Source organism: Ceratotherium simum, chromosome 22 (assembly GCF_057802395.1).
Source record: "Ceratotherium simum simum isolate JZ-2026a chromosome 22, ASM5780239v1, whole genome shotgun sequence".
NCBI classification, from domain to species: Eukaryota; Metazoa; Chordata; class Mammalia; order Perissodactyla; family Rhinocerotidae; genus Ceratotherium; species Ceratotherium simum.
The window spans coordinates 30,410,528-30,426,355 of record NC_141921.1 but is presented as its reverse complement, the minus strand read 5'-3'; the positions used below and the strand labels follow the sequence as shown (position 1 = coordinate 30,426,355).

General features: G+C 43.8%; 1 protein-coding gene across 2 annotated transcripts in view; it reads left to right on the top strand.

Annotated features, from left to right (window-relative positions):
- ARID1A (AT-rich interaction domain 1A) overlaps positions 1-15,828 on the top strand; it is a 69,772-nt gene that overhangs the window by 24,227 nt on the left and 29,717 nt on the right. For both annotated transcript variants that reach the window (XM_014784015.2, XM_087446498.1), the window contains exons 2-4: positions 860-1,072; positions 2,370-2,822; positions 3,884-4,000. In XM_014784015.2, the coding sequence (XP_014639501.1) occupies positions 860-1,072; positions 2,370-2,822; positions 3,884-4,000 (783 nt within the window). The remainder of the gene's footprint in view (positions 1-859; positions 1,073-2,369; positions 2,823-3,883; positions 4,001-15,828) is intronic.

Genomic DNA, 15,828 nt, shown 5'->3' with positions numbered 1-15,828 from the left:
ACTGGGGCTCTGTCTTATCTAGCTGCAACAGGGTAGAGTTATGTCCAAAAGTGAATGAGCTGATTGAACCTGTTGCCCCACAAAGCTGGAAGAAAGCTATATTTGTAGCCAAATACTTGAGAATTGAACTTTGAGCTTTTATTATTGGTGCTATGCTGTACCTCTATATCTTGTACTTTAAAGAGACAAAAGTTCTATCCTCGTTATACCCTCAAACTCTTGAATATTAAAGGAGATAACTTTTTAGTTGAGATGCACAAGGCTCTAAATTCAGAGTCACAGTTCCCTCAACAACTGTAACTTAGCCGTGTTACCCAGTTGGAAGAAAGCATAAATTTTAGGTGTTTGTGCCATAGTGCAAATGGGCTATGTTGTGCAAGTAAAAAAGATTCCACTATTTAAAGACTAGAAACATCTAGATGCTTGTGTATTTGAATTCCCAACCACAGTATTAAAGCATCAGTTTTGGTGTTGTTGAAGATGATCATGGCAGAGTACAGCAGCACTGTCCTCTCCCAGCTGAAAAGCCTTCGTTCTGATTTTCTACACCGTAGAGTGCATATATTCATTGCTCCACACCTGGCCCGTCCCTTGGCTCTCAAGTAGTACCACGCTTACAAAGTAGTATTTGGTTACAAGATGCTTTCACAAACTGGTGGTATTTTCATTTTATATAGGACAAAATCAAGGTTCTGAGGAAGGTTAAGTGACCTGCCCAAGGGTTACTGGGTCTGTACCATTACTTTTTCATTGTAACTGTTTTTCTATGTGGCATACAGACCTGTATGCTTGGGTTTGTATTCATATTGGCCAGAGGCCATCAAAGCTACAGGTTAATGAAATGCTCTTTATTTTGTAGCCATCCAGTCCAATGGATCAGATGGGCAAGATGAGACCTCAGCCATATGGCGGGACTAACCCATACTCGCAACAGCAGGGACCTCCATCAGGACCACAGCAAGGACATGGGTACCCAGGGCAGCCATATGGGTCCCAGACCCCACAGCGGTACCCGATGACCATGCAGGGCCGGGCGCAGAGTACCATGGGCGGCCTCTCTTATGCACAGCAGGTAGATGGTGACTCGGATTACTTTAACCCTTGTTGCTGTCCAGGATCTGGTCTTGACTATAGATCAAAGTGTCATTGGCTTCCAAAGCTCTTGAAAGGAACATAGGCCAATGGCTCAGGTAGTTACACTGTGCTATTTACAAGGGCAATGTGAGCACCATCCCATGTGTGCTCAAAGGAAAAGTGCTCCCTGGCCACAGGCTGTACATATCTGTCTTCTTCTTTGACCTGGCTGGCCTGCTTGTATCCACTGAGTGGTGATCTCTGAAGGAGGTGGGAAGAAAGAAAGGCAGTGGCTGAGCACCTATCCACTGCTATCAAAGAAAACCACTCATACCATGTGCCCTGGGGATGGAAGAGGCCCTTCACATTTCTTAAGGCCTTCAACATATAGCTGTCTGGTTCAAAACGAATGCTTAGGAGGACCTGGAAGTAGAAAAAAAGGAAGATTGAATAGGAAAGATTCTAACAGTGCTGTTACAAATGTTAAGATTTCCCTCATTTCCTTTTGTCTGGCCATCTGCACCATTATCTTTTTATTGTCATTTTTTGTTTTGACAGCATTTTCTACCATTTATATTTGAGTGATATTCATACTGAAAATGGCGAGAGACGGAATATAAAACCTAACTTTACTTCTAAGATTTTAAAGCAGAGTATGCCCTTAATTTAGAAAATGGGATACTCTCACTTGTTTCAATAAGAAAATGGAGGAGAGATGGGTGGATATTATTGTTGTAGTTGTTGTTTTGCCTACCTATCAAATGTATCCCCCGTACCTAGAATAGTGTCTGGTACAAGTAGGAAAGTAGGCTCTCAAATGTTTTTTGAATGAAGACTGAATGAAAAAGAGAACTAGAGTAGCTTAGTGATTTGCACACTGTCTGGATTACTAAACCCTGGGTTTTCAGTCAGTTGAGCCAGGCTGCTCTTGACTATTCAGTGTGGCTGAGATACACATTTTTAGCACTTGTAAAAACAGTCTAGGCCACAATAAAAAGAGTAGGCTCATTGGTGAAAACAGCCTCTCTTGCACTCTTGTAAGTTGCCCAAATTTAGTGTAAATTTTCTGTGGATGAATGCAGTCTACTTGTAAACAAACGAACTAGTAACCCAACTTGGCTGTCCTTCCTGGCTCAGTTTAGACAGGGATGGTAGAAAAACCCTGGCCCTTGTAAGTGTGAGGCTTGGCTTGCCTGCTTTCTACACCCATCCTCAGGGCATAGCTTTTGACAGAATACCTCACCTTTCTTCATCCAGAAGAGTCAGTGCTAAAAGTATTCTTTCCTTTCCTATAGATTCCTCCTTATGGACAACAAGGCCCCAGCGGGTATGGTCAGCAGGGCCAGACTCCATATTACAACCAGCAAAGTCCTCATCCCCAGCAGCAGCAGCCACCCTACTCCCAGCAACCACCATCCCAGACCCCTCATGCCCAACCTTCATATCAGCAGCAGCCACAGTCTCAGCCACCACAGCTCCAGTCCTCCCAGCCTCCATATTCCCAGCAGCCATCCCAGCCTCCACATCAGCAGTCCCCAACTCCGTACCCCTCCCAGCAGTCCACAACCCAGCAGCACCCCCAGAGCCAGCCCCCCTACTCACAGCCGCAGGCACAGTCTCCCTACCAGCAGCAGCAACCTCAGCAGCCAGCATCCTCGACGCTCTCCCAGCAGGCTGCGTACCCTCAGCCCCAGTCTCAGCAGTCACAGCAAACTGCCTATTCCCAGCAGCGCTTCCCTCCACCACAGGTAAGATGCCCCTGCCTCTTGCCCTTCCCTATGTGTGACCACAGACAGCTTAGGGGTTGGTGTCATGAGAACTTTGCCATACAAATTGGTTCTCTAATGTGTACTTAAAAACCAATTAAAGTCTGGGTAAACATGCTAACTGAATTGATTGAACTAATAAAGGCATAACCTTCTTAACTGCATAAGAACCTGTGGCTCTGCTTACTGATGAAGAAATAGGGCAATGGAAAGTTGCATGGACAGATAAGAAATTAAAGATGATGTGACTGATTTTTTTTTTTTTAAACTAGCATTCAGAACTTGAGCATCCAAGTGAATTTGGTCTCTTTAGAAACAGTGACTGTGGGAAGCTGTACTATACATTCGTTCCAACTGCCATTCCATTCTGCTATTGCTCAATATTTTGGACCCCTTCATTTGAAATTGCCATCAGAGCTGACATCACGTTCTTTAGAATATTCTCAGTGGTGGCAAATCCTTTTATTTTGGGGGGAGAAATAGTTAAAATTCATTTGTATCCATGTCTGTGAACAAGGTAGGTGATGAAACCTAAAAATAACAATTTGGACTTTGTTCTTTAAAGAGCAAAAAGAGAAAAAATGACTGATGACAAGTCCACTAAAGATTTTGTGCATTGATGGCATTGTTGGAATAAATATCTTATCGCAAGGCAATATCTTTGAAGGAAGCAGTACTCATTCTAATATAGAAGTTCTAGCATGAGTTTTTTGTTATTATTTTTTAAATTAATTGGTCTCATTCCTTGGTAGGTATAACTTGTAGTTAGCCAGATTTTAGAATTTAACCCCAAGGAACAGCTCTCTGTGGGTGGCAATAAATGGTCAACAGTGCCGTTGGAAAGAGTCTTTACATCCACTGTTGACACTCTTGTCTTAAGAGCCACAGCTTGTATTTTTCTGCTTTCAGATAATATTGTGCACAGCTGGGCAGTCTTGCATCCAGCTTCTTCTGTGTGAGAGTCCCATAGCCCTTTCACCATGAAGCAAGCTTGCCTGGTTTATTAATACTAGGCCTTCACAGCTTTTGTTTTTCTTGTTTAGGAGTTATCTCAAGATTCATTTGGGTCTCAGGCATCCTCAGCCGCCTCAATGACCTCCAGTAAGGGAGGGCAAGAAGATATGAACCTGAGTCTTCAGTCAAGACCCTCGAGCTTGCCTGTGAGTATTCCTGCCACCCTCTAAAAAATGATGGGGACAGAAAGGAAAGCAAAGCAAACTGCTTTCTGGTTGGATGTTTTGTTGGTATTGAGCTAAATGAGCTATTCGTTAAATTCAGGTTCGAAATTCTGAATAGGAATTTATGGACTGACTTTGTAGAATATCTGTTTTAGCTACCTGCCCATGGAATAGATTTGTGAGCTCTGTTTTGAGTTTTTTCTGTTTTTTTAAAAAAATCTTGGGCTCTTAGGCATAGACCTGGGTGAGGGATAGAGAAGATGGAGATATTGGAAGCACTGTCTACTGTCCATCAAAGTTGGGAGATGTCTCAGGTTTCTTTACCTTACTTTTGAGGGCTTAATTTTTAGGTTTTTGTCTTATAGGTAGAATCTCTGGGGTGCATTCAGTGTGGATTGTCACATTGAGCATGAGCAGAGTAAAAGCAGTTTTTTCTGGTTGTTGTTTTGTGTGAATAGGTGCTTTTGTCTAGTAGAGTGCTTGGTGCCCAGATGCTTGATTAGTGCTTATGGAATGGACTGACTGTATCCTGAGAAAGGCTGTATAGTCTGCTGATTGAACTTGAGCTCTAGAGGTCTTGGGTCTGCTTTTTGACTCTGGCACTAACTCTGTAGCCTTGGGCAAGTCACTTAACCTCTCTGTGCCTTAGTTTTTGCATCTGTAAAATGAATCTAAAAGTACTCACTTCATGGGGTGGTTATTAACTTTAAATAGGGCAATATAAAGAGAATGCTGATGCATTGTAGGCACTGCATAGATGTCAGCCATTATCATCATCTCAGAGGGCAAAGGAACTGGACTGGAGACCAGAAAGGTGTGAGCACCAACTATTTGATAGTAGGCTGGTTCTGGGAACATTTACCCTTAGTCTTAGCTCCTCTACTACATGTGGGCAATCACTCAGGTTCTGGAAGTTAATCTCCTAGGCACAGGAATAAAATGGGCTGCTCTGAAATCTAGGAAGACAGGAAGTAGCAAACTCCCTATTACAAATCCTGCTTCAGTTAGGAAATGAATTAGCTACACATGCCCAGAGAAGAGTCTTGAAATTTTTATTCTACTTAGATTTGAAGCCTATCTCTTCAGTTATTCTGACTTGGGAGAAAAGGGTTTCTGGATCTTTAAGGGAATAGGTAGGAGGCAGGAACTCGCTTCATCATGAAGCCTCCCGTGGCTTCCCCTGAAGATGTCTGAGCCATAACCTTAGTAGGGCAATGTCTATGAAGTCCCTCAGCACCTGTCATTCAGACCAGGCTAGGATGAATAGCCACAGTCAGATGGGACTTCTGAGATTGTTGACTTTCTCAACTGAGGAATTGGAGGAGGAAGTGTCTGAATAAGGCAATTCCTCTTTGTTCCCTTCTCATTAGTGTCTGTTGCGATCCTTTTCTGCATCCTGAACTTCATTAGATTGTGCTTTTTAACCTGATTCAGTTGGAAATGTGTAACCACTCCCTTATCTTCTATGGCTAAATTGAATGGGGTGCTCTTGTGGCAAGAACCCGAATCAGTGGATTTCTGCCGGTGCTGTAAGTTGCTCCCCATCAAAAAGTTACTACTTGCTCCTAGTGACCTTTCGGCAGAACTGTATTTGATATTTTTAGTCCTGAAAGGCTTAGCGTACAAACATGTTGCATGTCTTCTAAGGGTTGAGAGCCTTGTCCTATTGAATCCAAGAGCTTCTGATCTGACCTACTGAAGTGAAGGTGCTGGCAGCTTCTTGAGCCCAGGGGAGGGTTGTTCCTGGGCAGCCTATCACAAGGAGCATTCCCAAGTTCAGGCTTCTACTATAGATTCATACAAATGGGTCATTTACTTTGTGGTAGAAACTCCGTGTGAGAGGTGAGCTGGCTGGGCTATTGGCATCTTGTTTGTTGAATTGCTTTTTATCCCTCTGCCACTTGGACCAAGAAACAAAAGGTGGTTTTTCTTTGAAATTTTGGTTTGATGCCAGATTTGGCTAGCCAAGGCTGGGAAACAGTCACATCTGAAGAAAGGAAACGCTGGGATTCCCTACAAGGGGCCCTCTGCTTTCTTAAGCAGCTGTGTTAAGGGATCCCTAGGTTTGCCAGTGTATTCTTTTCACTCAGCAGATGTTTTTGGGGCATCTATTTGTGTTTGGCTCCAGAGCAGATGCTAGGCTGACTGGAGGGCAGCCCCTCCAGTTTTCCACATTACCCTCTTCTCTCATTCACCTTGCCCGATTAGCCATAAAAGCGTTGTGATTGTGACCCTTCATTTAAAGACTCAGTGTGGTTTCTGATCCTGATTATTACAAAAATTAGATTTTTGAGGAGTTTTTGTTCAGCTATTAATGCCAACCATTTAGCTGCTATTATCCTGATTATGTTATCCCTCTGTTTAAAACCTCTCAATTATTTTTCGTTAATCTTGGAATAAAATCTAAAATCCTTAATATTACCTAGGCTGTTCCCTCCCACCCCTTCTTCTGATTTCAGTAGATCTGAAGTGAAGCCTGAGAATCTGCATTTCTAACAAATAACTCGATGCTGCTGATGCTGCTAGACCAGGGCTGGCACTTTGAGAATTTCTACTTTGTCCTTTTTTGCTCTCTGCCTTGCTCTCAGCTTTCTCTTGGTTTCTGTAAGGCCCCATGCTTTTTTCTTCTTCCAGACTTTTGCATACACTCTTCCCTTTGCCTAATATACACTTTTGCTCCTAACTCTTTCGGTTCATATTTCAGACTACACCTTCAAGATCATTTTCTCAGAAAACTCCTTCCTAATCAAGCTTCAAAACTCAGCTTAAATAACTTCTATGATGCCTTCACTGACTAAAGGCAGTTTTTATTTTACTTAAAAAAAAATTCTACAATATTAAGACATAATAAGGTATAAAGTTCCCATTTTTAGAAATCAGCATAGGTAAAAGCACCTTTTATAGCCTTCTGAGATCACTTCCTCGTCCTTGTACCCAGAGAAGCACTATCCTATATCTGAGGTTTCTTTGCCCCATACTACCAGAGCATTTTGCTGATACCTCTGCTTACCGTGGGTCTCTTCCACTACAGTCATGTGCCGCATAATGACATTTTGGTCCATGGTGGACCACAAATGCAATGGTAGTCCCTTAAGATTAGTATTATACAGCTTAGATGTGTAGTAAGTTATACCATCTAGATTTGTGTAAGTACATTCTATGATGTTCACACAGCAAAATCACCTAATGAGGCATTTCTCAGAATGGATCCCTGTTGTTAATCGACACGTGAATATAGATGGTAAGCTCCTGGAGGGCAGGCACTGTGTTATTGACCTCTGTGTCCCCAGCATGTGATGCCCAGGACTAGTGGCTCTTTACCTTGGCCGCCTGTTAGAATTACCTGAGGAGCAAATGATCTTTAAAACCGATGGCCAGGGTTCACAGAGTTTCTATTTGTTTGATGTGCAGGGTGGGCTTGGGCTTTGGTATGGTTATAAGCTGTCCTGGGTGATTCGGATTTGCAGCCCTGGTAGAGATCCACTAGTCCAAACTGTGTCAGGTTCCTTTGCTATAATAGACTGTCTTAGCACCCGTGCTTTTTGTCAGTGCTTATCTCAAGTGTAATTTCAATTATTTATTTAATGTGAGCTCAGTGAGGGCTGGCTTGCTCTGTCTTGCTCATTGCCATCATAGTGCCTGGAATATAGTAGGCTCCAACTCATTGAACGAATGAACCTGAGCAGTATCCATTACATTGCTCATCCAGAAAGTGTATGTCTGACAGGGGACAGCTTTACCATATTACCAAATTGTTGTTTTCACTGCTAGGGCAAGGAGGTATCACAGACTGTTAGGGGAAGGCCCAAAATCCATTTTAGAGGATGGATTAATCTATTTGTGCTTCCTGACATTGGCCTTAAGAAGAACTGGGGTTAGGGTCTGTCATCTATCTTGTAAAATAGCTACCACTTCAGACCTTATGTTAAGAAGGTTCGTGTAAGGGATGGGTGAGCAGATCTCTGGATGTTTCATTAAGTCTTTAATTTTCTTTATTTTGGGGCAAAATCTCTAAGGGACTCATCTGAAAATTGGTATCTGACTTTTGATTATAATTATTTTTGAGAATGACTTGGAGTTGCATCTTTAGAAGCTTCTATTTAAGTGATTCATCCAAGTGTGTGTGGTTTACCTAGACTAATGAATGCTTCCCAAATTTTTCTTACTGAGGCACATTTGTAAATTTACATTTTAGTCTTGAAAGTGTACCTGGAGTAGAGTTTCCATTCAGTGGTGGAAGATGGATATAAGATTGAAAGCCCTGAACTGGAGAGGTTAGCTAGATCAGTGCTTCTCAAATTTTAGCTTGCATTAAAAATCATCTGGAGATTAATTAAAACACGGATTGTGCACCTCTTTTTTTTTTTGTGAGGAAGATCACCCGTGAGCTAATATCTGCCAATCCTCCTCTTTTTTTTTTTTTTTTTTTTTGCGGAGGAAGACTGGTCCTGGGCTAACATCCATGCCCATCTTCCTCCACTTTATATGGGACACCGCCACAGCATGGCTTGACAAGTGGTGCGTTGGTGCGCGCCTGGGATCCGAACCGGTGAACCCCGTGCCGCCGCAGCAGAGTGCGCACACTTAACCACTTGCGCCACGGGGCCAGCCCCCAGATTGTGGACTTCTAACCAGAGAGGTTCTGATTCTGTAGGTGTAGGGTGGGACCCAAGAATTTGCATTTCTAACAAGCTCTCAGTGGTGCTGAAGTTCCAAATACCATACTTGAATAACAGTGAGCTTAGGTAGTCCTTTGAAAAGGGAAGAAAAAAAATTACTAGACAAGGAAGCCACAGTGGTAACTTGAATAATAGTGGTGACTTACACTGTAGTTTGACTCTTGATGATCTAGGTGGAAGGCTGTGGGTTGAAAATGGTGGAAAGAAAAGAGACTTGGGAAAGACAAACTGCCTGCAGCTGTGGCCTCAGTGCAGTTGATTCCTGGGTTAGGGCAGCCCTTACACTGCTGGCATCACCCTGGGAGCTCTCCGCTCTGTGGCACTCATCACTGGATCCCTTCCGTAAGTTGGTCACCAAATCCTAGTCTACTTTAGAAATGGCTTTTTAATCTGGTTTCTCCTGTCCTTCCCCACTGCCTTTTTTTCAGGCCCCTATTATCTTGCACCTGGTGTCTTGCCACCGACTCCTGACTGTTCTGTTTCTTTTCCTTCCAAGTCTGTCTTCAGCATAATCACCAAAGTGATCATGTTAAAAAATCAAACCTGGGGCCGGCCCCATGGCTTACCGGTTAAGTGAGCACGCTCCACTACTGGCGGCCCGGGTTCGGATCCTGGGCGCGCACCGATGCATTGCTTCTCCGGCCATGCTGAGGCAGCGTCCCACATACAGCAACTAGAAGGATGTGCAACTATGACATACAACTATCTACTGGGGCTTTGGGGAGAAAAAGGAGGAGGATTGGCAATAGATGTTAGCTCAGAGCCGGTCTTCCTCAGCAAAAAGAGGAGGATTAGCACGGATGTTAGCTCAGGGCTGATCTTCCTCACAAAAAATAAATAAATAAAATCAAACCTGACAAGTTACATTACTGTTTTAAAACCTCTGGCTACCTGTTACCTATAGGTTTAAGCCCAAATCTGACATACAAGTTCCTTTGTGATCTGGAGGATGAGGATATTAAAAAAAAAAAAAAGTAGCAAAGTTCTCTGTCCCTGGAGTAAAACCTGGCACGCTATTTGCTATGGATGTTATATGGAAGGCAAATAAGCATTAGACAAGAGTTGGAGGAAGATTTCGGAGGTAACCTGAACTCTCTAAGTCTGTGATTCTGAGTATGACATGGTTGCTACCCTCAAGGGTTCTTCTCTGTTTCATTAGTAAAATAGATATAAGAATGTGTGCCTGAATGTTATGAGTGCTATGAGAATTTGGTGAAGTCAGTGATCTAGTTGTGTCTAAATAGTTGAGGAAAGACATGACAGAAGTTTAGAATGAGCTAGATATGGATGTACTTGGGTGGTTGGAAAGGAAAAATACAGCCTGAGCAGAGGCCAGGTGGGGATAGGGTACAGTATAGATGATATATGGGGTCTGGTCTGGATCAGGCTTCCTAGGGTGGAGAGTAACAGGAAGGAAAGCTAGATCATAGGTGTTGGGGCCCTGGTGGGCTAAGTAAATCATTTGGATCTGATCTTATAGGCCTGCAGATACTTAATTAAGGCGATAACACGATAAAACTAATGTTTTACAAAAATGATCCGTTGGTGTGTAGTATGGTTTGAAAAGAGGAGAGTCCAGAAGCAAGGGGATAAGTTAAACTGTTGAAATAATTCTGGCGAGAGATGTGGAGTTCTACCCCTCTGTCTCATTTGCATAGTTATCTAGAACAGTTGTGGTATGTGCAAGAAAGAATCTATAGAACTAAGAATAAGTGAATTCTACTGGGTGGAAAATTTAACCATGTTGATTGGGGGGAAAAAAGAAAGAGAAATCTCATTGACAGAAGAGTTAATAGGAAAACTCATTTTTGAGGAGAAGTTAAGTTCCATATAGTGAGATATCTAAAACAAATGCTTACTTACTAGTTGGAGACAGGAGACTGAAACTTGGGTAAAAGCTGAGTCTTAATAGAGTTTGAGAGTTGTCTATGTAGAGGTTAATGGTTAAACCATGGAGTATGGAGAGAGGAGCCTGATGGAACCCTGGACAATACCTGCAGTCATTGGGTAGAAGTGCTTAATAGATAGCTGGAAAGATTGGAGGAAGACCAGGATTGTGTCATATTTCTGGAAGCCAAGGGAAGGAGGAAGATGGTCCACATCAAATTTATATTTCAAGGAATATAAATATATTTCGAGGAATATAAAGTTGGATTTGTCATGAAGCAGGTTATTGGGATCCTTTTTAGGTAGGGAGAGGACCTGATGTCTGAGGGCTGGAGGAAAGGAAGTGTGCAAGGGAAAGGTATCAAGGCAAAGAGCACTCTTGAAAGACGTTGAAGGAGGAGGCACCTGAATCAGCCCAAATTCCTCAGCTTCATCTCAAGACCTGCATATGTATAAGGCAGATAGATAGAAGGGTGGAGATACTGGCAGAATATTAGGAGGCACATCTTTCATGAGTCGTGAAAGAAAGGAATCAAGGGCACTCACTGAGTTAGCTTGTGAGGGACCCCATACCTTTGACTGAAAAGGTCTTAGAGGCTCCTGTTGAAGATCTGGGTCATACTTGTTTCCTCTGGTTTGGTTGGAGTGGAGGTTATTGATGCTGGGAGTGAGGTGGAGAACAGGATTGGGATTTTTAATGTCTATTAAATTATCTATAGACAGGGCCGGCCCCGTGGCTTGGTGGTTAAGTGAGCGCGCTCCACTGCTGGCGACCCGGGTTCGGATCCCGGGCTCGCACCGACGCGCTGCTTCTCCGGCCATGCTGAGGCCGCGTCCCACATACAGCAACTAGAAGGATGTGCAGCTATGACACACAACTATCTACTGGGGCTTTGGGGGGAAAAAATAAATAAATAAAATCTTTAAAAAAAAAAAATTATCTATAGATATTCTTTTACGTCACCAAGCCTTCTTTTAGATTTCACTTAACAACATAGCAGCTATTAGCACTCATGATTTACTACTCTGATGTTCTCAGACTCTGAGAGCTTGGGCTACAGTGATCTGGAAAGAGGAAATGGAAGGGAATTATGTTGTTCTGTAGAATCTGAATCTTAGAGGGCAAGAGTGAGGCCAGGAAAGGAGCTACAGCAAACACCAGTCCTCCTGGAAGGGCAGGAATTGAAATGTACTGAGTAACCACTTCTGTTTTACATTAGAGGAAACTAAGGGTCAGAAGCAGGATTTGAATCCAGCTCTCCCTGCTATTTCAGATGAAATATTTCCTCTAGCATCCCACCCAGCAGAGGAAAGCCATGGACAATCTGATGCTCTCTTCATGTTTAGCCGAAAGCCTCAACCCCTGTGCCATTTAATATTTACTTGACTTGTCCTAAAAGAAGCAGTATAAATGGATTTCCATTTCGCTTTTGTTTTCCCAGACCTCCTTGTGATGGAGGCATAGATAAGTTGCGAAAAAGAAAGCTGAGGGACAGGGAGGAGTGAGAGAGGGAAGATGGCCAAATCTATAGGGCAGGCCTGCTGGAGGAACTGACCAACTAGGGGATCCCCTCAAACAGTGGAAAGTTGACTAGTTTGGTTCTTTGGTTCCCCTTGTGTTGGACAGGCGCAAGTCCTGTTCTGTGCCTTCTTAGAGCACAGTGTCCTGATTAATGCTAATTTTAATCAGTTAGATCCTTGCTACTGAAAAAAAATGTGGTCCATTTATCTAGCAGCACAGACATCACCTGGGAGCTTGCTAGAAATGCAGATTCTTGGGTCCCACCCCAGCTTTATTGAATCCAACACCATTAACAAGATCCCCAGGTAATTCATTTGTCTGATGGTTTAGAAGCGAGGAGTTAGACCCTGAGAGTTGTGAGTAAAATTTTCAAATGAAATATTAAGCTGGGGACTTTGGGGTACAATAAATTTAGACACTAGACACATTTACTAGACACTAGACTGTCTAGTAAAATTTAAATAATCTGAGTGTGGGGGATGGGAGTGGGAGTCCACCACCAATGGTTTCTGGGGGCCCCGGCTCCCCATGCCTATAGCCCAAACCCCATTGTGGGACCATCCACAGCTCCCAGCATACCTCTGCAGCCTCATCTTCAGCCACTCAGGTGTACCTTATGCTCCTTACAACTCCCGATCCTTCCTGCCATTGTCCTTCCGCTTGAGATGTACCCTTCCCCCTCTTTTTTAATACCCAGGAAACTTCTACTTCGGCTTCAAAACCTAGCTGAAATATCTTCTCTGGGACTTGTTCCCCATTTTCTTCATGTTGGCATAGCATTATACTGGTACCTCTGCTTGAGCACTCAGTCTATATGTGCCACCTGTATCAGGCAGACGCTCAGAAAACCTTTTTTGAATAGCCCCTAGGTTCTTGCTACCTACCTGAGCTTGGGCGCCAGCTTTTTGTCATCTAGGTGTATTGGGGGGAGTGACAGAAATCCCCTAAAGGCTTAAAATATTGGAATGTTTGAAGGATTTTAATTTTACACTGTTTGTGTTCCCTTTTGTCACATTTCATGGTACAAGGAGGCAGGGCCAATAGTTTTTGCCTAGGTTTTTGATGGCTTATTTTCAAAGGGATAACAGAAACGCCGCTAGCAATTTTGGTACTTAGGGAGGCTAGGCTGTTCTGAGGTTGGTGACCTGTTTTCTTTATATCTGACTATCTGTGCTTGCTCCCCTTGAATTGTAGCCCAGGTGCTCTCACAAAGTCTCAAAAAGGAAATCCCCACCCCCTCTGTCATATCTGCCCGGACTGCTCAGAGCAGCATGTACGCTGTGCAAGCACCCGTCCCTTCTCTAGAAGGCTGGTTCTCTGGCAGGGCTAGCCAATCTGCTTCTCCATCTTAGTCACGCTGCTCCGGCCCTGATACTGCCTGATGCCTGCTGGAGCCTGTGCTGCTTGCAGCAGATTACTGTATGCTTGTTCCTGGGCCCATTTCCTGTTTCTATTCTAGTCGCTGGTGGCTCAGCTCTGCTTCCTGCCTGTGTGTCTCACACAGATTCCTCTTGCTGGAACCTTTTGTTTTCTTCGGAACAACTTCAGTCTGAAAACTAACTGAGCCTTACCTCTAATGTGGTGGCTCCGGGGTCAGTAAGTCCTACTGAGGACTAGCAGGAAGTACCCCCTCCCCACTAAGCATACCGCTTGAATTTGACCTTGTTTTTCAGTTTGTCCCCAGCCCTGTTACAGGAAGCTGGTGGTTCATTGCTTAGACCAGAAATTGGTATAAGAAGATAAGCTAGGATCTTGTGCAGGCCTTCACTCATTAGCTACACAGGGCTGTCAGGACTGGTGTGTCCTGGTTGTTTTGCACCTGGAGCTTATAAACATATTTCCTGCTGCTGAGGAAGATGGTTGGTACCCTTTCTAGCCCAAGCTTACCTGAAGCCCAGAGAATACTTATTTTGGCTTGGGCAAGTAATGCTGTCCTCAGCAGAGTAAAAGCTTGCAGAGAATATAGGGATGGAAAGGAAAGCATGTGCTGACTCAACCCTCCATCTTGTGTGAGCAGTTCAACCCCCCAGAGCTTAGAGTGGGAGGGAGAAAGTGCAAGGAGGTTGTAAAAAGGGAAGAAGTGAAGGAGGTTGTCCTGGACAAATGTATTTTAAAGTTCTAAGGCTCCTCCGTCTTGCCCCCTTTCCCCAGAAGACGCTGGCTTAGCAGCAAATACGCTTTGTGAATAATTCTGGTCTCCTCTCTTGTTCACAACTACTCTTCTGGGATTATCCAATAATACTGTGTCATATAGAGTGGTTTCTACACTGAACCCTAGACCTAGGTATGTTTAATAGAGAGGGATTTAATATGGGGAATTGGGCTTACAAAAGTGTTAGAAGGATTGAGGGAGCACGCTCTAGGTTTGTCCTCCAGCAACGGGACCTAGACCTAGATTCGACCCACCAGGAGAACTCTACTTCTGAGCCACTATCAGATTGATTGCTCTAAATCTGCTATCCAGGGATCAGTAAACTGCAATCAAGAAGCAGCAACTGGGGCCAGCCCCGTGGCATAGTGGTTAAGTGCACGCGCTCTGCTGCTAGCGTCCCGGGTTCGGATCCCGGGCGCGCACCAACACACCGCTTGTCAGGCCATGCTGTGGCGGCGTCCCACATAAAGTGGAGGAAGACCGGCATGGATGTTAGCTCAGGGCCAGTCTTCTTCGGCAAAAAGAAGAGGATTGGCAGATGTTAGCTCAGGGCTGATCTTCCTCACACAAAAAAAGCAGCAGCTGCTGCTGTCAGAATCAGCACCCAGTTAACTGGAAGATGAAACCAAAATGCTCTTACAGAAACAAGTGAAGGAGACAGAAATACGGTCTCTGCCATACTTTGATCTAATCTTGAACCTGCTTCGAATTAGCAGAACCTGAATTGTAGCCAAACCATCCGCAAGGGATTCTGGGAAATGTAGTTTTTAGCTTTTTAACCTCTAAAATTAGGAAAAAAGTAGAATGGGGACAGTATGAGCTAGTCCACAGAATACTCACCGCACTTAACACCAACACCACCACTCCACCTTACCTCTCGCCTTACATATGAGGAACCTAAGGCCCAGAAAGGGTGAAGGACTTGCCCAGGGTCATTCAATACGTGAGAACATTGGATTCCCTAACTTCCAGTCCAGCGCTTTTACCATTAGGACCAGCTCCTGTAAAGGATCAGCAAAAAGCTCCTCTAAGAGAAGGAAAAATGCCATATTCAGAAAACAGACTTTGTCTTCCACATTTTCTTCTCTTTGGATAAAGGGAAGAAGGAAGTGTGGACAAATTTTTAGGCAAAAGTAATGATACTAGAACTTGTGGATTTAGGTCTACTCCCCAGGAAGATGTAGGAAGCATTTACTGTGGAAGGAAGAAATCTCAAAAACCAGAATTTCCTGAAATTCCTGAGTCAGCATATGGATGAACTCAGTTGCCTTGTGACCATGGCTTTCCTCCACCCTTCCCCCTTTCCTTTTCTCTCCTGTTCATGCTTCTATAACCTTCTACAAAGCTGGCTGGGAGATTACCTCAGTCAAGTGCGTGCCCTGGCTTCTGCCATTGTCCTTTAAAAAGACCAACCAAAATCAGAAAGCCACCCCCAGATGTATGATTGCCAAGCTGTTTCTTATCTGTCCTTGGGAGGAACTTGGACTTTTTGAACAAGAAATAAACCAAGTCCTCCTAGAAGTCCTATCCTTACAGAAACTGCTAGGGCCCCCCTACACCGGAGTGAGAA